This window comes from Leopardus geoffroyi, chromosome A1 (genome assembly GCF_018350155.1).
Source record: "Leopardus geoffroyi isolate Oge1 chromosome A1, O.geoffroyi_Oge1_pat1.0, whole genome shotgun sequence".
In the NCBI taxonomy this organism is placed as follows: domain Eukaryota; kingdom Metazoa; phylum Chordata; class Mammalia; order Carnivora; family Felidae; genus Leopardus; species Leopardus geoffroyi.
In genome coordinates, this window is record NC_059326.1 from 173,426,130 (window position 1) to 173,454,003 (window position 27,874).

The 27,874-nt window shown below is 39.2% G+C and overlaps 1 protein-coding gene across 6 annotated transcripts in view; it reads left to right on the forward strand.

Moving 5' to 3' along the window:
* UIMC1 (ubiquitin interaction motif containing 1) overlaps positions 1-22,749 on the forward strand; it is a 117,013-nt gene extending 94,264 nt beyond the window's left edge. For 5 of the 6 annotated variants that reach the window (XM_045447486.1, XM_045447518.1, XM_045447483.1 and 2 more), the window contains 5 exons: positions 16,407-16,491; positions 18,572-18,743; positions 20,305-20,368; positions 21,419-21,461; positions 22,257-22,749. In XM_045447486.1, coding sequence (XP_045303442.1) covers positions 16,407-16,491; positions 18,572-18,743; positions 20,305-20,368; positions 21,419-21,461; positions 22,257-22,467 — 575 coding nt within the window. In that variant the 3' untranslated portion in view covers positions 22,468-22,749. Of the gene's footprint in view, positions 1-550; positions 588-16,406; positions 16,492-18,571; positions 18,745-20,304; positions 20,369-21,418; positions 21,462-22,256 lie in introns of those variants that run through there. The other variant, XM_045447502.1, reaches the window with a different exon arrangement.
* The last annotated feature ends 5,125 nt before the right edge of the window (positions 22,750-27,874 follow it).

Consider the following 27,874-nt stretch of genomic DNA (forward strand, 5'->3'; position numbering starts at 1 on the left):
AAAGTTGAGAAACTTCTTAAAGGGACAGATAGTAAATATGGCTATGCAGACCATATGGTCTCTGTCACAACTTCCCAGATCTCTGTCACAGCTACACAACTGTACTATTATAGCATGGAAGAAACCATAGACAATACATAAATGAATTAGGTGGCTGTGTTCCAGTAAAAGTTTATTTATAAAAATAGGTGGTCAGCCTGTAATTCGCTTATCCTTGTTCTACAGCATTAGTTTTTCAGAATGTGTTCTACAGATCACTAGGTTCAATGAAGGTGTGTAAAGGGTATGGCGGCCAGGACTAGTATTGGTATAACAGTCTACCTTTACCACCACCTCATCTGGAACTCTGCTTGTATGGATTTTTATATATTGGGTTTCAAATGAGATTTTATTTAAAAACAGGATTCTCTTGTTTAGCATAAAAAAATGTTGAAGTTCATGGGTGTATAACATTCCTAGTCTTTATAGCAGTGACTCCTATTATTGCTTTGTGTGAGGCACCATGCACTTATGTATTTATACTTACCCTTATCCCATCTGATCTTTGCAGCAACCTTAAAATTACATTCTGTCATCACCAAAGAGAAGTAAGTAACTTTGTCAAAATCTCTAAGCTAGTAAATTGGATTGCTTGACTTTTTATTACTAAAGACAGGAGTTCTCTGTATGTCCTGAATACTAGTCATTTGTCAAATATATGTTGTACAGATAATTTCTTGTAGTCTGTGACTGCCTGTTTTCCTAATGGTGTCTTGATGAGCAGAAGTTTTAAGATGAAGTTTAATTTATTATTTTTTTTCCTTTATAGTTGCTATTTTCTGTTTAGGTTTATAATGCATCTTGAATTGATTTTTTTTGCAAGGTGTGAGGTAAGGGTTGAGGTTTATTTCTTCCATATGGATATCTAGTTATTCCAGCACCATTTATAGAAAAAAATTCTCTTTCTCAATGGATTACTTTGGTGCCTTTGCAGAAAAATTAAATGACTATATATAGGTCATGGTTCTCTGTTATAGTTCCTTGATCTGTTTATCTTTATGCCATTGATGCAAATATCTTAATTACAGTAGCTTCATAGTAAGTCTTGAAATCAGGTAGCAAAAATTCCCTTTGTTCTTTTTTAAGATTGCTGGATATTATAGTCTTGCATTTCTGTATAAATTTTGCAGTCAACTTACAAGTATATTCTATAGTTTCCAACTTTATCTCTGTTAATATTTTTCTTGAAGTATATTTTGTCTGATAGAACAATTAAACATAGTTTTAGCCATTTCAGCTCTTTTATATCACTGTTTGCCTAGTATATCTTTTTCCATTCATTTACTTTGAACATACTTGTATTTGTATTTATGTATTTATTTTATTTATTTTTACATTTGTTTTAATGTTTATTTTTGAGAGAGCGTGAGCGTGAGCGGGGGAGGAGCAGAGGGAGAGGGGGACAAAGGATCTGAAGTGGGCTCTGCAATGACAGCAGAGAGCCCAATGCGGGGCTTGAACCCACAACAGTGAGATAATGACCTGAGCTGAAGTCAGACCCTTAACCAACTGAGCTGCCCAGGCGCCCCTGTATTTTTATTTTTTAAATGAGTCTTCTTGTAGACAGCATACTGTTGGGTCATGCTTTTTATCCATTCTGACAATCTCTATTATTTTTTTTCATTCCCCCCCCCCCATCTCTAATATTTAATTGGAAAATTTAGTTAGTTGACATTTAAAATTTAATCATTGATGTGGTTAGATTTAGGTCTACCATTTTGTTTTGCTGTTGTTTTTTGGTTTATCTATTTTGTTTTTATCCTGTTTTTTTTTTTCTTTCCTATCTTTTGATTATTTGAATATGTTAATAGAATTTTTTTTTAAAGCTATATACCTCTTTGTATTTTTAGTGGCTGCCCTGGCTTTTCACAGTCTACTTAGAGTTAATACCACTTAACAAAAAAGTGTAGAAATCTTTTAACTGTATAGGTTCATTTACTATTCTTCCTTTTTTTAAATGCTATAGTTGTCAAATGTCACATGTATATATTTATGTATTATAGACCTCATAAAACAATGCCAAAGGTTTTGCTTTAAACAGCCCTGTATATTTAAAAGCAATTAAGAGAAAATAGACTTTTGTATTTATCAGATGTTAATCATTTCCGATATTCTTCTCTTCTTCCTGATTATCTGAGTGTATAGTATATCATCAACTGCAGCCTCAAGAATTGCCTTTAGTATTTCTTATAGTGTAGGTCTAATTGTAACCAACTTACTTTAGCATGTTATTATCTGAATGTCTTGATTTCACCATCATTCTTGAAGGATATTTTTTCTGAATATAGAATTTGGGCTGATAGGTGTTTCTGCCCCCCCTACACCCCCCCCCCCCGCCGCCATGCCAGCATTTGTGTTTAAAATTTTTCTTAATGTTTATTTATTTTTGAGACAGAGCATGGGAGGAGCAGAGAGAGAGGGAGACACAGAATCTGAAGCAGGCTCCAGGCTCTGAGCTGTCAGCACAGAGCCCAACGTGGGGCTCGAACCCACAAACCTTGAGATCATGACCTGAGCCAAAGTTGGATGCTCAACCGACTGAGCCTCCCAGGACTTTTAAAAAAACATTTTATTTATTTATTTGAGAGAGAGTGTGCTCAGGTATGTGAGCAGAGGGGAGAGAGAGAATCTTAAGCAGGCTCCATGCTCAGCACAGAGCCTGATGCGGGGCTTGATCTCACAACCTTGGGATCATGACCTGAGCAGAAATTAAGAGTCAGACACTTAACTGACTGAGCCACCCAGGCACCTCTCCCCCAGCACTTTAAAGATTTTATTCCATTTTCTTCTGGCCTCAGTAATCTGTGATCATTCAAGTTGTACCCTTATAAATTGAAAACATCACATTTGCCTCATCCTCTTTATATGTTAAGTAATCTTGAATTTTATCTTACATATTGTGAATGTTATATTGTGGATATTCTAGAGTCTATTTTATTTCTCAAAGTATTATTTGTTTCATTAGTTAACTGGGTTGGAATCAAACTGCACATTCTTATTTAGGGAGACAGTTCAAATCTTAATTTAGTTCTTTTATCCTTAACTGGAGTTTCTATATAGTACATGAGTAGTTCTGGAGTCATAGACCTGGGCAGAGTTTATTCACAGACTGTGGGTCTTCTCTTTTCTGGTTTTTCCTCTCAGAATATTCCTCAGTTTGGATTTGTCTGATGTTTTCTTGTGATTAGATTCAGGTTTAACATTTGTGGCAAGAATATAACAAAGGGAATGTTGTATTCTTCTAAATGCATCATGTCTTAGTCAGTTTGGGCTGCTCTAACAAAGTACCACAGACTGGGTAGCTTACAGACAACAGAAATTTATTTGTCACGGTTCTGTAGGCTAGAAGTCTGAGATCAGGGTGCTGGCATGGTTGCATTTTGGTGAGAGCCTTATTCTGAGTTGCAGACTGCTGACTTTTTGCTATGTCTCACGTGATGGAAGGAGAGAGCTCTGGTTTCGTCAGGCCCTTAGGATGGCACTAATCCCATTCATGAAGCCTCCACTCTCATGAGCTAATTACCACTCAAGGGCTAGGATTTCAACATATGAATTATTGGGGGACACAAACATTCAGTCCATAGGATATCACATGAAGGGGCAAATGATTATCAGTTTGTACTATTGGCATTGTTAAATTTGATTTTCTGTCTAAGGTGGTGTCTACCAAATTTCCTTTTGTAAAGGTACCCTTCCCTTTTTTTGTGGTCAGTATGTCATCTATGGGGTAATACTTTGAGGCTATATGAATATCCTGTTCCCAAGTAGGCATTTACCCATGGTTTTAGCATCAGTTGGTGATTCTTGCTTAAATTAATTATTACCACAGCAGTAAGTGGTGATTTTTTTCTTTTCTTCCACTCTTCTACATTGATTAGCTGACATTCTTCTGTAAAGAGAAATTTTCTCTCCTTATCCCTTGTTAGTATTTTTTTTAATGTGGAATGAACTCATGGATTCATTGTTTGTTTGTTTGTTTAAGATTTTTTATTTTTAAGTAATCTCTATACCTGTTGTGGGGCTTGAACTCACACCCCCAAGATCAAGAGTCACACGCTTCTCCGACTGAAGCCAGCCAGGTGCCCCTGATTCATTTTTAAAATTTAATGTGTTGTAATTCATTCTTCCCAGTAATTTTGTTGTTCAAATTGTTCCAAATTTGACCAGTGGAAATCCCTTCAGGTTTTCTTCTGTAACCTCTGGGAATGTGCCCATCAATTTTTTGAGCACTGTCTTTTTACTATAAGAGAGTATGGGGTTACCATGACTTTTCCTGTTCACCCCTGGAATTTGCCATTTATCTAAGGGCTCTGCTCCTAATCATTAGGCTGTTTGGCCTTCTGACAATTTTTATTTTTAAGCATTATATATTTATTGTAGAAGGTTTTAGGAGAATTTTATTCAGAAAAAATTCATCCATGACCCAGCCCAATCCAAACCACTGCTATAGCTTGATATGTATCATATATCCTTTTTTTTTTTTTTTTTTTTACATAGCTTTTGCCAGCAGGTCTTATGTTAAGCCTATGTTTTATTTTCATTGTTTAACCGTATAATGAATCTCTATGAACCTGTTTTCTAGCTTCAGCATTATCAATATATGACAAATCTTTTTTCACTTATAATACACCTCCTATCCACCCCCCACCAGGTTTTGGGGAAGCAGTTTTCAGGTATAACATATTGTCTATACATACTTTAATATGTATCTCTAAAAGATAAAGGCTATTAAAAAAAAATACAGATACTGGGGCACCTGGGTGGTTCAGTTGGTTGAGTGTCCTACTTTGGCTCAGGTCATGATCTCACAGCTCATGAGTTTGAGCCCCACATCGGGCTCTGTGCTGACAGCTAAGAGCCTGGAGCCTACTTTGGATTCTGTGTCTCCGTCTTTCTCTGCCCCTCCCCCGCTGGTTCTCTCTCTCTCTCTCTCTCTCTCTCTCTCTCTGTCTCTGTCTCTCTGACTCTGTCTCTCTCTCTCAAAACTAAACATTAAGGGGTGCCTCATGGTTCAGTTAGTTAAGCATCTGACTTTGGCTTAGGTCATGATCTTATGGTTCATGGGTTCTAGCCCCATGTCGGGCTCTATGCTGACAGCTTGGAGCCTGGAGCCTTATTTGGATTCTGTGTCTCTTCCTCTCTGTGCCTCCCCACTGCTTGTGCTCTGTGTCTCTCTCAAAAATAAATAAATGTTAAGAAAAATAAACATTAAAATAAATAAATAAATAATATAGACACAGTACCATTATTATATCAGTTAGCATCTCTCTTTCCTTAATTACCTCATAATTTTTTTAAATGGCCTGTTCAAATTAGGATCCAAACAAGTTGCACACATTTACATTTGGTTGATGTCATTCAAGTCTCTTTTAATCTCAGTTATCCGCCTATCTCTATTTTCTTGACAGTTTATTTGTTAAAGAGACTGGCTTTTTGTCTTTCAGTATTCCTTTTGTGGATTTTGCTGATTGTTCTTTTTTTTTTAATGTTTATTTATTTATAATTTTTTTTAATGTTTATTCATTTCCTGAGAGAGAGAGGGAGAGAGCGTGAGTGAGTGCAATCAGGGGAGGGGCAGAGACACAGAGAGAGACACAGGCTCCAGGCTTTGAGCTGTTGGCACAGAGCCCGACACGGGGCTTAACCGACTGAGCAGCCCAGGTGTCCCTAATGTTTGTTTATTTTTGAGAGAGAGAGAGAGAGAGAGAGAGAGAGAGAGAGAGAGAGAAAGAAAGAGCATGAACAGAGGAGGGGCAGAGAGAGGGAGACAGAGGATCCCAAGCAGGCTCCGTGCTGACAGCATTGAGCCTGACGGCAGGACCCGAACCCACAGACCACGAGATCATGACCTGAGCTGAAGTCAAACACCCAACTGACTGAGCCATACAGGCACCCCTTCCTGTTCTAACATGTTATTCTGTTCTAGACAATAATTTCTGGAAACTTAATAGTTAGATTTGAGGTTTTATCAGGTTCAGTTTGGGGTTTTTTTTTGTTGTTTTTTTTAAAGAGTGCTTTATAAGTGGTATTGTATATTTCATATTGCATCAGTTTGGGAGGCACATACTATCTGATTATCTTACTTTTAGGATTCAGTTGATCAGTAGGATCAGCCTAATCCATTCATTAGAAAGCCGCTAGCTTTCAACTGATGGTCGTTGATGACCATTGCCTGATCTGTTATTTCATCAGGGGTGGCTCCTAATATTTATTTAAACAGTTTTTTTTAAGTTATAAAGTGGTATATATGCTCACTGAAAAAAAAAATGGCAACATGGAAAAATAATTACTCCCCCTTCCCGCTTTACATTTAATGTTTTGGTATATTTCTTTTCCATCTTTTTTTTTAATTCCTACATAGTATTTCATCTTGTGTTTGAACATTAGGTTGTTTAAATTTTTCATTGTTATAAATAATGCTTTGATAAGATATCTTTGTCTTATGATCTTGTTTAAAATCAGATGATTTCTTCAGAATAGATTGCCAAGGTATAATTCATGGGTCAGTAGATATGAATTATTTTACAATCCTAGATATATATTGTCAAATTGCTTAAATAAAAATTCTAGCTGTTAAAGAAAAAATTGAACTATAAATATTATACCCAAGTGCTAGTAGGAACTAGACAAGTGACTGTTTTTTCTAAGACCTCTAAGTTATTCAGTACCTCATAGATTGAGAAATTTGCTCATAAAAATATAGTGGTGGTAGACCCTTTATTTCTGTATCTTAAGTAGGATTGTGTGGCTTACAGATTTTTCTCAGTATTTACTCTTGCCTTTAGCTTCAGGGTGGGGGGTCACTGCTAGGAATATTTTTATATGAGTACTTTTGTCTTTATATGGATAGGTATTATGCAAGCCATGCTGACACTTCAGATGCAGGGGATAACTATAGCAGTATTGAAGGTTAGGGTCAATAGCTCAACATTAAGTATACTTCTTGAAAGCAAGCTTGTCTCTAAACTGGAAAGGAAATTGCTGCAACTTGAATAGGGACAGGAGGCCTCTGTGGCTTCTCTGAAACAAAGAAGACAGTTTGGTATTGTGGTACTGGCTTTGGAGTCTAACAGACTTGGAATCATATCCAAGACCAGGTATTTACAGAATTGAGGTCTCTGAGTCTTTATTTTGCTCATCTGTAAATAGGACTCAGTGATGCCTGCCTGTTTTAGGTTTTTTTATACTTAGGAAGTGTCAACGTAATCATTAGGGCTTTTGAGTTAGATGCTATCTGTAGTAGAATAAAATTATCAAGTCTAGAACCTGAGAAGACAACAAGAATTTATTTATTGATTGGACTGAGGTAGATAGGGCTTTTCTGCTTCAAGTGTCATTTTGGGTCAGGCCTAAGAGACCTTTTCATCTAAGTTATAAAGATATTCTATTGTTCTTAAAGCCGAGAAAATACTCTGGCAAACTTGTGAATAAGAAACTATCTTGCCAAATGAATTCATTAAATATATGTTTATATTGAGTGTCAATTTTATGCCAGGAATGTGGAATGCTGAAGTGATTAAGAGACAATCTGTTGGGGGAGACAACTAGGTAAAGCAGTAATTAGAGTGTTGTGTGAGAAGTGCTGTGATAGATATGCACATAGAGTCCTGTTTGAGTGTAGAGATTGGGGCCTTCTTGGGTCAGGGAAGGCTTCCTGGGTACTGCCACTGGTAATACTGGGCCCGAGTTATTCTTAGAGCAGTATGGAAGATAGATTGGAGAGACTGAGGCTAGAAACAGGGAGACAAGTAGTAAAGGAGAGTCAGTGGAAGTGGATAGATTTGAGAATCTTTTCGTGAGGGAATCAATCAAGCTTTTTTGTGACCAGGGATCAGGATGAGAGAAGGCAACTTTGATTTAGGTTTCTGGCTAAGCCCACTGTAGGATGCTGAACTTAGAGAGCCCCCTGAGTAATTCAGAAGTATTGTTTATACTATATTATTTATGTTCCTTTACTGACAACCCCAGTTAATAATTTATATAGCACCTATTATAACCAGGTACTGTTATACAAGCTGAGAATATACCACTGAACAGAAAAGAAGTCTGTGCGCTCATGAAGCTTACATTCTCATGGAGAAAACAGATAATAAGTAAGGCTTAAGAAAAATAAAGCAAAAACCAGGGTATAGAGAATGCCCAGGACAGGGAAGGTGGTAGGAGGCCATGGGGAGCTCTTAAATGAAAAGATCAAGGAAGACTTCTTGAGGTGATTTTTGAATAGAGTCATTCTAGGTAAAGGGAATAACTATAAATGCCCTAAAACAAGAGTGTGCTTGGCATGTTTCTACAGCATCAGGGAAGCCACAACGAGTGTAGTGGGATGAACAACAGGGGAAAAGAGAGGAAAGATCAGATCAGTGACCAGATCATCTGGGGTTTTGTACTTCATTCTAAATAAGATGAAATGCCATGGAACAGTTGAGAGCAAGGGAGTGATATAATCCAACTCTGGCTACTGTGTGAAATATAGTCTGTAAAGGGCCAGGGGCAAAAGTAGATGTGAACAGACTAAGGAGGAGGCTTTTGCAGTATTCCAGGCAGAGTCTAATGTGATAGTAGATGATAGTGATAGTTGTAAGGTAAAGAAGTTGCCAAATTTGGGATGTATATTGAAGGTTGATCCTACAGTATTTGTTGGAATCTGAGGGAAGGAGAAAATTCAGGTGACACCAAGTTTTGTCCTAAGCAGCTGGGTTAATCACTCCATTTTTTGAGTTCGGGAAATACAAGGGATCCAGAATAGCCAAAACAGCCCTGAAAAAGAACAAAGTTGAGGGTTCATACTTCCTAATTATATAACTTACCAATTGAGACTGTATGGCACTGGCATAAGGAGATTAGATAGATAGATAGATAGATAGATAGATAGATAGATAGATAGATAGATAGAATAGAATAGAATTGAGAGTCCAGAATTAAAACCATACATTTATAGCTAACCAGGTTTTGACAAGGCTGTCAGGATAGTTCAATAGGGGGAAAATAGTCTATTCAACAAATGGTACTAAGACAACTTAATATCCATATGCAGAAGAAAAAGTTTGACCCCTACTTCACACTGTATAAAAAAATATATATCAAAGATCTAAATGTAAGTACTAAAACTCTTAGGGGTAAATCTTATGACCTTAGATTTGGCAATGGATTCTTAGATCTGACACCAAAAGTATAAGCAATACAAGACAAAAATAGATAAATTAGATTACATCAAAATTTAAAACTGTTGTGTATCAGACTATTTTAAGTGGCCTAATATACTGGTAAATAACAGTTGCTGTAGGGGGCAAACGACAGAAAAAAATTTTGAGGAAATGATGGCTGAGAAAATTCCAGAGTTGATGACAACTATAAATCTGTAGATCCAATAAGTTCTATGAAGCACAGGAAGAAGAAATATCATCATAAACTTTAAAAAGCACATCATAATTGGTGCCCCTGGGTGTCTCAGTCAGTTGAGTGTCGGATTCTTGATTTTGGCTCAGGTCATGAGCCCAGGTTGTGGAATCAAGCCCTGCATCGGGCTCCATGCTAAGTGTGGAGCCTGCTTGGGATATTCTCTCTCAATCAATCAATCTCTCTCTCTCTCTCTCTCTCTCTCTCTCTCTCTCTCTCTCTCTGTCCCTCTCCTCCATTTGTGCACTCTGTCACCCTCAAAAAAAAAATAACACATCAGGGGCGCCTGGGTGGCGCAGTCGGTTAAGCATCCGACTTCAGCCAGGTCACGATCTCGCGGTCCATGAGTTCGAGCCCCGCGTCGGGCTCTGGGCTGATGGCTCAGAGCCTGGAGCCTGTTTCTGATTCTGTGTCTCCCTCTCTCTCTGCCCCTCCCCCGTTCATGCTCTGTCTGTCTCTGTCCCCAAAAAATAAATAAACGTTGAAAAAAAAAATAACACATCATAATCAAATTGCTTACAACTAGAGATAAAGAAGAAGTGGGGCGGGTTGGGGGGCGGGGTGGTGGTGCCTGGATGGCTGAGTCATTAGAACATGCAGCTCTTGATCTCAAGGTCATGAGTTCTAGCCCCACGTTGGGCATAGAGTTTACTTAAAACAAACAAACAAACAAACAAACAAACAAAACCCAGAGATGAAGAAAAAAACCTTATAACCTTCCGGAGAAAAAAGATACATTACATGCAGATAGAAAACATAAGAATTAATCAGATTTCTTGTTGGGAACAACACAATCAAGAAGACATTGGGGCAAAATCTTTCAAAATACTGAAAGAAAAAGATTAGTATCTGTATCTAGCAGAATCTAAATTTCTGTACCCAGCAGAATATTTCAAAAATGAGGGCTACCAAATATAATAAAGTATCTTGGGTTGGATCCTAGAATTTAAAAAAGGGAGGTCGTAATGGAAAAACTGGTGAAATTTGAATGAAGTCTAGAGTTCAGTTAATAGCTATGTACCAGTGTAAATGTTTTAGTTCTGACAAACGTACCATGGTTACATAAGGTGTTAACATTAGGAGAAAGTAAGCAAACGTTATAAAGAAATCTCTGCACTATCTTTCCAACACTTTACAAATCTAAATTATTCCAAACTAAAAATGTTATTAAAAATTTAAAAGATGAAATAGAGACTTTTCAGATATACTAACACTGAAAGAATTCATCACCAGAGACCTACTCATAAGATAAAGTCCTTGAGGCAGCAAGAACACTGCAATGGACTAGATTGTGTCATCACCCCTCATGGGACTGAGGAGCTGAATTTTAAATTATGTTTAATTATAATTAAGATTTAAATTTAAATAGCCACATGTCTCAGAAAATGTAGATAATTCTAATGATGTGTTTTTATTGGGACTAGTCTTTTGGGAGAGGCTGACAACATTGAGACAGGCAACATGCAGGTATAACAAGCCTTCCCTTCTTGTACCTTCCACTGAGGAAGTGCTGGGTTGGAGGATGGCTGGTCTTAGCAGGACCATACACAGTTCTGTGGCCTTCCATTTTTTTCTGCTGAGATGGTTTTGAGTTTGAAGGAGACATACTGATTAGACTGTTATTCTGCCAAGTCTCTCTTCTTTGTATAATTTCCACTCTCCTCAAGGGACCATCTTCATTATTTACAGTTTCAGGCCACATGTTTTTATTGTTGATTGCGTGTCTTCTGTGCATTGTGGAAACAAATGTTTATATGATATTGATAATTGTTCTTTAATACTTTAATTATTTACTTTACCATTTTGTTTGTATAAATTAGTATGAGAACTAAAGATTAAGACTTAAATTATAGATAAGCTGGGTCGTGGGGGTGGCTCAGTTGGTTAAGCGTCTGACTTCAGCTCAGGTCATGATCTCACAGTTTGTGGGTTCAAGCCCTGCGTCGGGCTCCGTGCTGACAGTTTGGAGTCTGGAGTCTGCTTCAGGTTCTGTGTCTCCCTCTCTCTCTGCCCCTCACCCGTTCACATTCTGTCTCTCTCTCAAAAAATAAATAAACATTCAAAGACAATTAGAAAAAATAATAGATAAGCTATTTGGCACTTATTCTAAGGGTAGTCTTAAATCTTTGGATAAAGCTAAGAAATCTGGAAGGATAATGGAATCATATAATAATAGCAACAAATGTTTGCTGAGGGCTTTCTGTGGGCTGGACACTCAACAATTTGTTTGGATTAAATTAAATCCAAATTATTTGGATATCTGATATGATCTTTACCAAAACCTCAGAGGATAGGTGCTATTATCTCTTTTTGTAGGTAAGTCTACTGATACTCAGGTTAAGTAACTTGCCATAGACAACACAGCTGGTAGAATCCCAACTTGGACAACTCTAAAGTCAATGCACTTTATTCTGCTGGGTGTTACAGCTTCTTTTGTATATTAACAGTGCCAAGCCAAGTCCCAAGCACAGCTCCTTAGGATGTTTTCCATTCAGTTCTGTAAAGGCCTGAGTTAATGGTCATAAGTTTATAAGTGGCTCTGTCAGGTCTCAGTGATATCCCTTCTTTCTGTTTTGCTTACCTGGCCCTGGTAGTTGCTTTCCTGGTAGTTATCTGTCCTCAGATTCCATTGTTCCCTTTTGAAATCTTTGACCGTTGTTACCAGTAGTTAGGTTTTTGGACTTAAGTTTAATACTGAAATTTCTTCCTATAGCTATTTGAAATGGCTGTCTTGGCCCTCCGAAACCAAAGTAGGAGGCTCTTTTAGAGCAACATATTCCTTCATGCTCCTTTGTAAGGGCTATAGGTTTCTAAGACAAAATATAGCTGCAGAGTCAGTCCAGTTTACTCTGGTCATAACATTTAATAATAAAATTAGCATATGGTTTACATCTGTCTGCCTAGTCTCTCCCCTCAAATTCTTTTCCACTCATTTACCACTTACAACTTTTTATCTTCCCTTCCGTTCCCTCTTATTTCTCAGGAAAGGCAGCCTACTCTTGTAGAACAACATATGCATCTTTATTTATTTAATTTTTTAAGATTTTATTTTTAAGTAATCTTTACACCCAGCATGGGGCTCGAAACTACAACTCTGAGATCAAGAGTCAAACACTCCACTGACTGAGCTAGCCAGAAACCCCAACATAAACTTCTCTAAAGTTAGACTTGTATTGCGTTCCTGGTGCCATGTTTTTTTTGTTGTTGTTTTAGCTTTGTGATATTGATCAAGTTATTTAGTATTTCATCATCTGTAAAAATACAGGTAATCATATATGCCTTGCAGGATTATTGTAAAGAATTAGAGATGATGTTTATAAAGTCCCTGGCACAGAGAAGGTCCTCATAAAACAAGAACTTTTTTGAATCCATTGCTATGATTTAATTTGGCAAATATTTATTAGCACCTAATCAATGTTGGACTCTACTGAGGATTCTGAAGAAACAACAAAACCTAGAATCTCTAAATTCGGAAAGTTATATAGTGTAGGAGACTGACATATAAACAAATAACAACAGAAAGGCACTAAGTACAATAGAGGTATATATAAAGTGCTAGAAGCAATTAATTATTTTTCCAGCTTTGCCTGTGGAGTGCTTTCCAAGTATTTCTTTTGGAAAAATACTTGGTAGTCAAGATGGGGGACAAATAGAAAGAGAAAAAAAAAAAAACAACAACCCTTAAAGGTTTCTGTAATCTGTGAGGTGCCAACCTTTTGAGAATTGATTTCAGCAAGACACTTGATAAAATCTCTCATGAAGTCCTTGTACATAAGATGGAGAAATGTGGGATGGCTGATAGAATAGGGTTTGAAAATGGTTATACAACTGTGTCTGGGATGTTTTCTCCTACAGTACTTTCTTTTCACTTATAAAATCTCTGGGTTGGAAGGAACCTTAGAAATAGATATATAGTATACTCTAACTTGTACCTAACACCTCTCTACTGTCTCTTTTCTCTTCCCTTTTAATTTTTAATTCAACAGTACAGAAAAGTATATAGTACAAAATATGCCTCTCTCTCCAATTCCATTCCCCAAATGTCCCTGACATCCTCCCCAGAGACAAACGCTATTAATAGTTGCTTGTGTATATGATCTTCTTTTATTATGCGTATCTTTTTACACCTTGTATCGTAATTATTTGAGCGTATATGCTGTCTCCTTTAGTAAGTTGTAAGCTCCTTAAGAGCAAGGACCCTACCACATGATTTCCTATATCTCTCCAAAAGTACTTGTACATTGAAGGTTCTCAATAAATATCTGCTTGATTGGGGCGCCTGGGTGGCACAGTCGGTTAAGCGTCCGACTTCAGCCAGGTCACGATCTCACGGTCCGCGAGTTTGAGCCCCGCGTCGGGCTCTGGGCTGATGGCTCAGAGCCTGGAGCCTGCTTCCGATTCTGTGTCTCCCTCTCTCTCTGCCCCTCCCCCGTTCATGCTCTGTCTCTCTCTGTCCCAAAAATAAATAAACGTTGAAAAAAAAAAATTAAAAAAAAAAATATCTGCTTGATTAAGTATTTAAATGAAATTTGGACCAGGGAGAAGACAGGCTTCTTTAGTAAAATGCCACAGTTTTCTGTCCTTGGCCATATCATTTATAACTTGGATGAAGATGTAGAAAGCATGGTGGTCATGCTTGTCATGCAGATGACACAAAGATGGAAAAGAGAGCTGATAACATCAGATGACAGAATTAAGACTGCAGATGATCCCAACAGACTAAAATGTTCAGCTGAAAAAAAAACAAACAACCAGGGATAAATATAAAGTCCTGTGTTTAAGGGGGGGAAATAACCAATAGCTTAGTTGTTTTATGCCCAATACCCAAGTATAGAATTAGGAGACTTGTCTTGATGATAATTTATTTGAAGATGATTTGGGAGGGTAGGGGATGGATCTTAGTTGCCTTTAAGCTCACTTTAAGCTTAATTTAAGATTGTCAATAAAGCAAATACAGCTTTGGCTGAATTAGTGGAATATGAGTCTAAGTGGGTTAGTTTGTGGTTCTTGTGTTCTCTCTACTAGTCAGACTGCTTATTGAGTATTAGGTCCATTTTGGGGTGCCACACATTTAAAGAGAGCCTGACAAATTGAGGTGTATATAAAGGAGGTTAACTAGGAATATAAAACTTGGGTATAAGAATCAGACTGGTATAGATCTCTCCTGGGTTCTGTCACTTAGCAATTGTGATAGCTTGGCAAAGTCATTTCCTCTGATTTTGTTTCCATACCTTTAAAGTAGGGCAGAATAATAATACCAATCTGGAGGATTATTATAAGGATTAGAGCTAACCAATGCAATCAAAATTTTCTGCGGTCATTAGAAATTAGATTAATGACTAAGTATAGTCCCTGCTTTGAAGGAGGTTACATTTCAGTGGAGCAGACAACTGAGTAAATCCAAGATTGTAATGTAGCTTGTTAAGTTTTCAGAGAATTGACTTACATAAAAGGGGGTAGACTTATTCATAGAGCCCCCAGTAAATACAAATTGAGTCGGATTGTTGTGTAGCAGTAGAATGAGTTTCCCTAGGAGAAAGTGAATTCCCCTCAGTGAATGGATATAATCAAGTTGAGACTAGGTGATTATTTGTTGGGGATGCTTGCAAGGCATTTTTTATGAGTAGAAGGTTGGACTAGAAGGGTTGGCAGACTCTGGCCACCAGGGGCCAAATCTAGCCAGACATCTGTTTTTGTAGATACAGTTTTACTGGAGCATACCACACCCAGTTATTTATGGGTTGTTGATGGCTGCCTTCCTGCACTGTGCAGAGTTGAGTAGTGTGACAGAGACCATATGGCCTGCCAAGCCTAAAGTATTTACTGTTTGGCCTTTTAGAGAAGAAGTTTGTTGACTCCTGGACTAGATCAACACTTCACAACCTAAATTATTTTGTGAACTGCTAACCTTCCTAAATTCTCTGACATGGGGATTTCAAGTCAAGAGGGAGGAAGGCAAAATTTGAAGTTAGATAGTTATAGTTTTTCTTGTTGGCAAGGAATGAAGACTGCAAAATAGTTGATTAACCTCTAAGACCTTTTAAGAGACTGTGATTTTATAAACAGATGCTTTGGGTGTGAGACAAAGTATTATTTATATGCCACCTGGGCTAAAGCTATCTGTACCCACTAGAACTGGGAAGTGGTCCTAGTGTAGTGGGAAAAACTGGTTGTGTTCACCATTGTGAGTTTGTTTCCTCACTTGTAATTGGAACACTTTCTATACTAAAGATTGGAACTAATGTGTGTACTCAGATAGATGTAGCTATCAGTACTATATTCCATAGACTACCTGATTGGAGTGTATGTCACACCAATAGAATTTTGGTTGGTAAAGTATAAATCCCTCCCTTGAGTGCTGCTAGTTGGGGTACTACACAAAACCCTTTCCTTGTGTTGACTAGATTTTTATTTATTATTATTATTATTATTAATTTATTTATTAATTAATTTATTTATTTTAGAGACAGAGAGAGAGAGTACCCATGTGCAGGTAGGGGAGGGGCAGAGGGAGAGAGAGAGAATCTTAAGCAGGCTCCACACCCAGCATACAGCCCTGCCACAGGACTCTATCTCATGACGCTGAGATCATGACTTGAGCTGAAATCAAGAGTTGGATGCTTAGCCGATTGAGCTACCCAGGCATCCCTGGACTAGATCTTTAGATCTCATGGCAAATAGGGGATAAATTGATCTTATTAGCAAATATAGGAATATTTTGTGGCTGGCAGCTTCAATTCATACATTACAGGTGTTACTCTCTTTGCTAGAAAAGGCAGAGATTTTGCAGACACAGTGCACTTCTCCCAGTGGAATATGATTTTAAACTTCTTCCCATACATTTTGTCTTTTATATTCAGAATCTACTTCCAACTAACAGTTTTCTTTCTTTCTTTTTCTTTCTTTCTTCCTTTCTTTCTCTGTCTCTGTCTACCCCTCCCTGCCCCTCCCCTCCTTTTTTTTGTTGAAAGTGTTGACTCGGAGACAAAAAGAGGCCAACAGCAAGAGCAAGAGTGACAGTGAGACAACTGCCCAAACTTCCCTAGACATTGACAAGTAAGTGACTATGTCGTGTTCTCAGAGCTCTTGTTTAACATACCATTGCTTGGACTGAATAAAGAGACCTATTCCTCTCTACCCTGGGTTTCTTTGGCTTTCCAGTCGCTTCATTGCTTTGATACCTGAATCTATTTTTCTTATTCCCAATTTATGTTAATGCAGGTGGCCTCTATCTTTTTGAATTACCCTTAAAAAATTCTACCACCCATTCCATTTCCACATTCTGTTTTCTTTAAATTTGCATTTTGGTGTTTGGTACTTTTGGGAGCAGTGAGCTATTTTGCGATGTAATGGTACAGAAGTTCAGTTGCAAAAGGTTGGGCAATATAAGTGACTTCCTTGGGTTATAGGTTGCAGCTTGACTAAGAAAGTATATTCTAAAGGGTGGTCGGGTAGAAGTGATGCCCCCTGAAAGGAAAGACATTACCAACAATACATTAAAGCAGTCAGTCATTAGGCAGAAATGTTTATCTTTGAAATACAAATCTTAGACCCTAAATTTCAAGGCTGTCTTCCCTAATCCAGTTGAGTGGAGCTGATCACTTGCTCCTTTTGGAATCCTAACATGTGGACATTCCTCTATGACTGTATTGCATCCCATCCCGCTATATTGCAGTATTTTTTTTTCTTTTTTTTCATTTCTGTCTCCTTGGGTAGACTGTGAATTTTGAAGGCAGATACTTGCCTTCATTCATGTTTATATCCTCAGCATCTAATAAAATGTGTCTGAGACAGCAAAAACAATAATAGCTCTTTGTTGAACACCTAATATTATGTACCAGCCACTGTGCTAAGTGTTTGATGTACTTTGTAACTCTCACAATAGCTGATAAGATAGTTATTCTTTCTTTCTTCTTTTTTTTAAATAGATAAGGAAATTGAAGGGAAATTATAAGTAACTGGTTAAAGATCATGTAGTGAGAACTGGCAAATCCTGACTCCAAAACTTAAGCTCCTTCCACAGTGCTGCTATCTCATGTAGTAGGGGATGACTGTATGATTTTTGCATTAATTCATAAATTTTAAAAGGTACACTGGTCTAGATTTTCTCATAAGGCAGAGTTTTATTTATATTCTTCCAGATGATTGAGTATATGAGATAATTTTTTCTATTTTTAAAGACCTCCAGAGAAAGTTTTCTGTAGAGCTAATCCAGATTTCTCTTGCTGTATAGTAACTGAATAGTTATGACCAGAAAGAGAAGTCTAAAATAGCAGCCTTTGGAAAGTTTTCTTTAGCTTCTTAAAATGAAGATGATCTTAAGAGTCTAGAAGACCTGGTTTCTGACAATTATTAGCTATAGAACCTTGGGGAGAATAGTACTTTCTTAGTAGGGCCAAAGAATTAATTGAGAAGTTGTGTTTAAAGGGCTTGGTACTAGTTCCTACCACAGAGAAAATACTTAATAAGTGCTTATTTTCTTCCTTTGTCCCCAATGATTCCATTGTCACAGATGCCCAATGAATCTTACTTCAAGGACACAGTTTCCTCTCTTTCTACAGATTCTACTATTATAAACGATAAAAATAACTATGTAGGTGAAGTTACTCAAAAGTCTCTGGCAGAACCACATGGTTTTGGTAACTTCCTAGTTGATGTTGCAGGTTGTAAAATTAAGTCAGCATACAGAGTCAGACAAGTTCATCCACCCTGGTAAAAAATGTCATCTTGATTTAATTCTCATGGTAGTCTAAATTTTAACTTCCCTTTGAAAAAACTATTACACTTAATTTCAGAAGAGTTTGACAGAATATTTTATGTCTGAAGAGCAATCAGCATTGTTTGAGATAGTTAGAAGAGCTGATTTCATTACCATCCCACTGCTGCAACAGCAGGGTACAGAGAAACAGCCAGGGAAAACCGCTAATCACTCAGTCCTTTTGATTGGCGTCAGGTTAGTTTTATTGGCCATCCTGCTGAGCGAATCTGCATTGGTTGACATGTCTCCTCCACCGAATAACGTAAAAACACAATTGAGACAGAGTAACATAAAAACACAATTTGAGACATATCCAGGAGCCCAGAGGCAAAAGCAAATCTTAAAACTGCTCTTTCCCCCTTCCTTCTGATTGGCTAGGAATGAGAAGTGTTATCTCTGTAAATCCCTGGTCCCATTCAGAGAGTATCAGAGTCATGTAGAGTCCTGTCTCCAGCTTGCAAGGGGTGACCAAGGAGATGGGCCTGAAGAGAGTGGGAGGATATGCTCAGCTATGGAGGAGAAGTGGCGGCAGCGGCTGAGGAACCCAAAGGTATGTATGGAATGTTTTAGGAAGCTCTCCAAAGTTCTGTTCTATGCTTTTTTCTTCTTCCTTCCTTTTCTGCTTATCTAGAAACAAGATTGCATTTTAAAATTATATTTTCTTTCAATTAAAAAGTATATATGCTCCTTGTAGGAAATATAGACAGTTCAAAAAAATATGAAGAATCAGGAGAAATTAAGAAATTATTACCCATAATTTAGCTACTCAGAGATAACAACTTTCAGCATTTTGGCCAATTTTTTCAGTCTTTTTTTTAATGCATATTTCATGTAAGTGAGACCAGACTATATATGCACATATATATGTGTGTGTGTGTGTGTGTCTATATAACATTGTAGCATAAACACCTTCCTGGGTTTATTTTCAAACTTTTTTTTAAATTACTCTTAATACTTACATCACACAGAAGTCACATAACCATTCTCATATTATTGGGCATTTAGGTTCTTCCCAATTCTTTTTTTTTTTTTTTTTTTTCAACGTTTATTTATTTTTGGGACAGAGAGAGACAGAGCATGAATGGGGGAGGTGCAGAGAGAGAGGGAGACACAGAATCGGAAACAGGCTCCAGGCTCCGAGCCATCAGCCCAGAGCCCGACGCGGGGCTCGAACTCACAGACCGCGAGATCGTGACCTGGCTGAAGTCGGACGCTTAACCGACTGCGCCACCCAGGCGCCCCCCAATTCTTTTGTATTACAAGATTGTATTTAAAACATTAATCTGTGTACCACTTACTGTTTCCTAGAGTAGATTTCCTGAAGTGGAACTCCTAGGGGAATGGATATAAACATTTTAAAATCTGTTGAAACATATCACCAAATTCTTCTCTTGAAAGGATATCCAGTCATATCCCCACTGCCAGGAGCATATTTGAGATCAACTCTGTTTAACACCTTGTGAGCCTGGTCTTAGGAAGCTGTGAGGTCTGGCCACTAGTTACTGGGAAGATGAATGTGCTTTCTGGGCTTTGCAATTAGATCAGCAAGAGCAAGTCTTGGCTTAGAGATCAAAGATAAAGCAGCAGCTCCATATTCTATGTTTACTAACTTAGCAGTCACTGCACACTAAGGTGAAGAGCCATTATCTATCATGACAAAAGAAAGGGACTCTCCAATATCAATGGGGTGATTTTGAGGTAGTGATTTGGAGTTGGGGATTATAGGTAAATGCTTATATTGTAGAGCCTGTTTACTCTTCTGGCATCACTATCTCTAGAAGCTACCGTGAAACTATTATTTTCTATTTTAAATCTCTCGAAATCTATCATGGTCAAAGGCTACTGTTCTTTAATATGATCTTGGTGGAATAATTTGCTTTGACTCTGGTATCCATTCTTGGATAATATTCTTGGCATAAAGATGTATTCTGTTCATCATCACAGTTTGTGTTTTTACTTGTGTACCCCATTTATTAGAAAGCAAAAGACTTTCCTAGAGCTGTGTCCCACATTCCTTCTCTCCTGGAGACAGGTGTGATCTGGGCTAAGGAGGTTGTATTTTAGACTCTCTGCCATGAGATAACTCTTTCATCTGTTTTTCTCTGTCACAGGAAAAAAAACGCAGTGAAGGCCGACTCCTCAGTCTCTTGGAACAGTCTGAGCAGAAGACTGCAGGTGAAGACTTCAGGACCAATTTTCTGGGCTTCTGTCAAAGGCCCAGTAAAAATAGCCACTGAGAACTCATTGTTTGTTGGAGTTATGTGGGTATACATTTGACCCAATCAGCCAGCCTTTTAGACTCTAAGTTGTATCTCCCTAAAGAAGATGAGGACACACCCTGTCTTGTTCATCATGTGTTTCATTTCAGGTTTTATAAAGCCTGTTGAGTGGGAAAAAAAAAATCCAAATCATAGAGGAATGACACAGCCCTAAATACCTTCTAAAGGAACAATCTTGGAAAACTAGACATGTAGACATTTCTTCCTCCTTCTAATGTTTTGTGCATTATTTATGTGTCACTTTTAGTTTTGTGTCCCAACCTATGCTCCTGAGGGATTATAGGAAGTAACTCTCTCTTTGTGCCTAGTATTTATGGAGCAGTAGAGTGGATTGGTTAAGAGCATTGCATAAAGTTAGTAATACCAACTTCATAGATTGTAAGGATTATATCTAGTAAAGCTCCAAACAAATTCTCTGGCATAAGTAGGCTCTTGGTAAATGTTAGCTGCTATTATTACTATTGTTATTTGTTGCTATTGTTAAAATTCACTAGATGTAGATGGAAGAGGAGCTTTTGCTTAAGCCTGGGGAGATTTGCCTACCTTCTAGTTCTGGTAGTTCATTCTCACAAATAAATCTGTTTTGCCTCGTGATGACTATAAAAAGGCAGCCTCTCCAAGCCCTACGGCCTGCTGCCTCTAGATCAGCATGTTCTGAATCTCTGCAGGTGGCAGAGTTCCCTTGGCAACTCCTTGTACCTCAAGTCCAGATTTGAAGTAGATTATTCAGAGTTGTTCATTCAAAAGTGTTCACCTCGATACTTCTGCAGCTGAGTCTATTGGATGCTAATACTAACATTCCATTGGTCTGAGGATTGGGGATCTGAACTACCTGGATAAGACTGATGAAAAGCAGTGCCCAGAAAATAGGAAGCACATGAGCAGTGAGAAGTAGTATGATTACAACACTTTTAACAGCATTACTACTTTTTCTCTCTTATTACAGATGCAGAAATAAAGACCAAGTCTAAAGAAACAGGAGGCCTCAGGTGAATTGGGGTATACATTGAAATATGACTGTGAGCAGTTCTAAAAAAGTGTAGGCCTGGTCCTGGGTTCCGTGGATAATGTGATATTCAAACTATTGAAGGTAGAAATCACCATGGAACTGTGTGACCTCCCTCTGTGATCCCTCCCCCAACCCCCAATATATCTTGGCTAAGAATTGGATGGCTAGTTGGGGCGCCTGGGTGGCGCAGTCGGTTAAGCGTCCGACTTCAGCCAGGTCACGGTCTCGCGGTCCGTGAGTTCGAGCCCCGCATCGGGCTCTGGGCTGATGGCTCAGAGCCTGGAACCTGTTTCCGATTCTGTGTCTCCCTCTCTCTCTGCCCCTCCCCCGTTCATGCTCTGTCTCTCTCTGTCCCAAAAATAAATAAACGTTGAAAAAAAAAAATCTTTAAAAAAAGAATTGGATGGCTAGTTCAATTTCATGGCGTAAAAACAGGCAGAGCAAGAGCTATGACTTATTCTTCCCTCCCAACCATAGTCTTCTGACTTAGATTTCAAGAAGTTTGGGAATTTGGTAAAAAAAAAAAAAACTTAAAAAAAAATGGGAATTTGGGTCTGAATTCTCATTCTCTCACTATCTGCGTGGCTTTGGGTTTATAATTTACCCAGTGTCCTCATCTGCAAAAAGGGAATGATAGTACTTATCTGGTTGGATTATTACAAAGATTATATGAACTGATAATGTATGTAAAAGCCCCTGGTACAATGCATGATACATACTTAGTGCTTATTAGTAGGTATATATTGAATTCTGAATTTTTTCCCCTTCTCTCTAGGGTGCCCTCGCTAGGGATGGAAGAGGCAGGCTGCAGCAGAGAGATGCAGAGTTCCCCTGCACATCTTGACTTAAACGAATCTCCCGTCAAGTCTTTTGTTTCCATTTCAGAAGCCACAGATTGCTTAGTGGACTTTAAAAAGCAACTTACTGTCCGGCCAGGTAGCCGGACACGGGCCAAAGCAGGCAAAGGAAGAAGGAGAAAACTCTGAATTTCTAGGGTCCAGAGTTCACAAAACCATTAGCGATAGGGGTGGGCCATGGTCATTAAGCCTTAGTGGCCCCTATTTCATTGTTGAGCAAGTTTTGGCCCTACAGGTTTCACCACCAGCACCCACTCCGCATTCTCGTTTTGATGTTTTCTATAAGCTATACAGACATTGTGTATAGTATTCTGTTTTATAACAATCTGGATTCACTTATAGTTAAAAGAAAATTTAAATATATTTATCTATGTTTGTATGAAATCTTATTTCAATAAGATGGAGATTTTACTTTTTTTCCTCTGTGTTACTGGATTTGGGTTGGGAATATTTAAATGTGGAGCTAGTTCTGAGACTCCTAAATTACATGTTTCCAAATTAATTCCATTACTGGTCTTTGACATACTGCCGATATTCACTGAATGTGTAGTGTGCAATTCTAAGCATTGTGTGGTTACTTCCCTGACCTTTTCTGACATCATTGTGGAAGGTGCCAAGGCATCAGATCCTACCTCTTATTTTGCGGTCCCTACCATTCGGTGACCTACCACTTCATCTTGCTGCCTCACCTAGTTAAGAATTCTCAGCCAGAGCATAGGACCTTTGAGGGATATCTCCTGCCATTCTTACCAGGAATTTGTAATTGAATGCTCTGTTAGTAGTTCCTATGCAAAATTATTTTTCTTCCTAGATTAACCAGTGGGGATACCAGGGATATTTGTTAAAACAGATTGGTTCTCTTGCTGTCAAAGGTCATACAGCAATAGGAAATAACTTATATTTCAGTGTATTAGTAGAGGAGTGTGCATTTTTTACCACATTGCCCAGGAGCTTTCGGTGTAGAACAGAGATGTGGTCTGTCTTCAGTGTACTTGCAGACTCCAAAGATGAGAGGATGTCGAATGGCAGAAGCAACTACCTGTGGGAGATGACCAAACAAGGATGTTAAGAAAGCTAGCTTTGGCCCAACCTGATTTGGAGATGTAATAAAAGACTGTGGGAGGTGGCTGCTGTCCAGGAATGGGCCCTGGGGCAGGGTAAATAGGGACACCACTCAGACTCTCCTAACTTCTGATTTATCAAGTTCAAAGTTACCTTTTCCTTGGTTTTAAAAAAGATGAAAATGAAGGGTGTGTTAGACTGGAGATTCAGAGATAGCTAGGATGGAAGGCACAACAAAGGCCTTTAAGGCATTGTTTCCTGCCTGAGCCTTTGCACACAAGCTCTTTGAGTTAAAAGAAGGCAGCATGGTATGCACACTATTTATTCCATGTTTTGGTGTTGGGTGGCACGGACATTGTGGCCAGCATCACGTAAGGTAATAGGTGTTGTTTTTTGAGGAACTATTGTGGCTTAGGCAATGTTTGTACTTTCATTTAATCCTCACAGCAACTCTATGAGGTAGGTATTACCCTCCCTAATTTTCAGATAAGGAAACAAAGGCTCAGAGAAATAAAGCCACTTTTTGTCCTTGGCAGTGAGACCACAGTGCCCCTCATCTTGAGTCCTAAAGAAAATGCTGTATTTTTACTCTAGTATTGATTATTTTCTTGTTTTCCTTCTAACAAAAAGTAGTTTATTATGTCCCATCAACTTAATCCTCACTAGTCTCATTTACTGGCAATTTATTGGAGGGTAGAGCATTATAAGTGGGATAATATGTTTCTTTCTCTTCCTGAAGAGAAGAGAAAAGGCTGATTCTAGAAAGTGAATTTTTTAGCTTAAAATTGAGCAGTTTCCCCAGAACATGGGTCAGTGGCAAATTGTTGGAGGTGAGTATGGGTCAGTAGGACCAGGACCAATAGGCTTACTTGCTAGTCAGGGGAAAACAGCCATCTCCCCAGTGCCCTTCATGACCTTACTCCTTACCCCCTCCCTACACTCTACCATCCCTATCTTTGGTAAAGTCTGCTCATTTATTTTATTCCCTCTGTGCCCATGGTCCCATGAGAGAGGCGTTAGTGAGACAATGAAGAGACAAAAAGTCAGTAGAAAGAGTATCACATCAGTCTGAGTCTGAACCCCTTTCTCTGATATGTGTTAATCCCTCTGAGACCCAATTTCCTTGTCCATAAAATGGGGAAATCATACTTAACAGTGTTCTAAGGAGTAAGATAATGTATATAAAGGCACAGTATCTGTTGCATAGAAGATGAGAAGTAAATGGCAGCAGTTATTAATGTGATGCTGGTTTTGTATGTCATAAGTAGTGTTAGGGTGAGAAGTAAAAGAAGCTAGAGGTGGGGTGCAGATGCGAAAGGAGTCAGTTATTTGAGGAGTGAGCCCTTGACTGTCTTAGCTTCAACAACCACCAGCCTTCCACAACAGGCTTGGGTCCCTGGGCATTTAGAGCTCACCCAGGACCCATGGGTTTTTCTTTTTTCTTTTCTTTTTTCTTTTCTTCTCCTGAAAGGTGGGAAGCAGATGTTCTGCTGGTGTTGCCAATTCTTGGAGAGCTGGAAAGCTCCATGAACTTCGTAAGCTATTACCATAAATTGGGAAAGAGAACTACTCCATGTTGGGCATTGTGGTTGTGTAATTTCATTTCATCCCTTACAACAGCCTTTCATCCTCTAGCAGAGGCTGTGCCTTGCCCATTTCCCCTGGGCACTCAACATTCTATTACATACCCACAGTAACCTATTGCAAGAATTTGCAACTCTCTGCATTAGCACTTCTCTAGCTTTGTATTGGCACAGGCTGGGATGCCAGGACTTAGGCCCCTGAGGCAGTCCTCAACCAGTGAAAGGTGGAAGCTGGGGGATAAATACTTGAGCTTCCTTACCTGTTAGGTGGGTGCATTCTCCACCAGCGTTCTCACAGAGTTCCTCTGTGGGACTGAGCCTCACTAGCTGCCAGCAGCAACTTAGTTATGTACATTCAATTGCTTTTCTTTTCCTTCCTACCTCACTTCCAGTTCCCCTGCCAGCACTTCCTCGATCAGGGCTGGGACCAGAGTGAGGGGCCCTTGCTTTGGGTTCATGTAAGGACAGAGTTGGCACTTACATGAAGGTAAGAGGGCCTCTTCACCTTTTGTAGCTAGGCACACCTCACATGGATCACCCTCATCCTAGCCCTGGCCTGGATCGCTTCCCAGTTAAGATATTTGCACTCAAATTAGGTCTGCCTCTGGGGAAACCCAACCTGAGGCAAATCCTATGGAAAAATTAGTCTCCATGTTTTATGCATGGAAAATTTAGGCTCAGAGAAGTGAAGAGATTTGCCTAAAATCATACAGCTAAATGGGATGGGATTCTAACCCATATGCCTGACACTAGAGCTAATGCTCTGTGTACTTCACCACCTCCTACCTCCCACTTGAGTCTCAAAACTCAATGGAAGTTTTAAGTTTGGATGGGCTCATTCTCACCTGTGAGGCAGAGCAGCTTTGGCCCTAAGTTGATTTAGAAATTGGACTGAGGAGAAGGCAGATACTAAGTGGAGGGTATACCAGTGGGAAGATAGAAGAATATATAAGCCCAGAGTGGAAAGGCTGCTGAAGCTATACGCCCCAGGAAAGCAGGAAGAGGTTATTTCGAAACTCTCAGTTTCAAAAGCCCTGTACTACTGAAGTTGTAGCTCTTCAATTTAACACAAATTAACTGATACCTATTACATGTCAGGTCTAGAACCTGGGCCATGGGATTCCAAAGATGAATAAGGAACATTTTCTTGGGAGTCCATGGGGAAAGACAAACATCATTTTAATAGACTGTTGTCAATGCAATGATATAAGCCAATCCAAGACCCTGAGATCAATAGACCACACTCAGCTGGGGTCAGGGCCAAGAGGAGCTTCTCAGGAAAGGCTCCACAGCATTGGTGATGACTCAAATATAATTTTTTTTAATGTTTATTTACTTTGAGAGAGAGAGCGGGGGAGCTGCAGAGGGGGAGAGAAAGAGAATTCCAAGCATGATCCATGACTCGGATCATGACCTGAGCCGAAATTAAGAGACGCTTAACTGACTGAGCTACCCAGGCACCCATGAAGTATAAAGGGTAGGAAAAATTTGGTGACAAGGCTAGAGAGGGCAGAGGGGGAGGTTATTCCAGATAGACCAGCATGAACAAAGACTTAACAGCAAGAAGCAGCTTGATGGGTGTAGGAAGTCTGCAAGGCACACCTGGAGTAAAGGGTGTGGAAGGAATGGTGGGGAACTTACTGAGCCTGTGTGCCTGGCTGCTGGGCACTGTCAGCTGTGAGAAGCAAGACTATGAGCAGCTCCGAGTAGGGAGAGCCTAGCTCCTAGCCCAGCCCTGGCTGTAGCCCACCTTTCAATGACCTGACCACCAATTCCCATCTCTCAGTTCCTCCTGGACAGCTGGAGATTGGTACTAAGGGTGCTATGAGAGAGTCTTGTCAGGATTTGTCCTTCTTGTTGGTCAGTGGTCATCTGGCGTCCAAAGAGAACTGCTGGCTACTACTATGCCTCTGCTATAGCCAGGACTGTCACAGCTGCTCACAGACCTCAAGCCCAAGCAACCTCCACCCTCTATAGGCCCTGACACAGAACTTCCCCGACACTCTGCCTAGGGTATTGGGGAAATAGACACAGGACTTCCAGAAACATGGATGAAGAGTTTTGGCATTACTTGTTAGGAACATATCCTCACCCTGGCCCAGAAGACTGGACTCTGGCTGTCAGCATGAATCACATTCAGTTCCATATTCTCTTCCAACTAAACTAAGCTGAGAGAGACTAGAGTCCTAGGCTAGGCAGGATGTTATGCTGTGGGTGATGGCCACTCTGTCCTCCTGACCCCGCCCCCAGTTTCCCTGCTTTTCAGAGCCCATGTGTCTGATTGGCACTAATCTAGCCAAAACTAATACAAGAGCCATCATCCCTGGTCTCCACCCTGGTGTCACGTGGAGGCCATGTTCTATCTGTAGATAATGGTAGGGTTACTGCTGTTGAGGTAGACCAGAGTTTTAAAATTTCTGCTTACCAATTTCTCAGAAATGAAAATTGGTGCAGTATGTCTGGTCTCCTGTCTTGGTGGGTGTCTTAGCCTGTTCAGACTTCTATAACAAAATACCACAGATTGGTATATAAACAACAGAAATTTATTAGTCTGTATACTGAAGTCTCAGATCAAGCATGGTTGAGTGAGGGCCCTTTTCCAGGTTGCAGACTGCCAACTTCTCATATCCTCTCATGACAGAAGGGGCAAAGATGCTCTCTAGGGCCTCTTTTATGAGGGCAATGATCCCATTCATTAGGGCTCTGCCCTTATGACTAATCTTCCAAAGGCCCCATCTCATATCTTCACCTTGGGCATTAGGTTTGCAACATAAGAATTTGGAGGGATACAGATATTCAGACCATAGGAGTGGTCATAGTGATACCCCAAGGTTCTATGTATTCAAGAAGACCGATTTGGGCAAAAACAGCTTTGTGGCCAATAGCTGTAC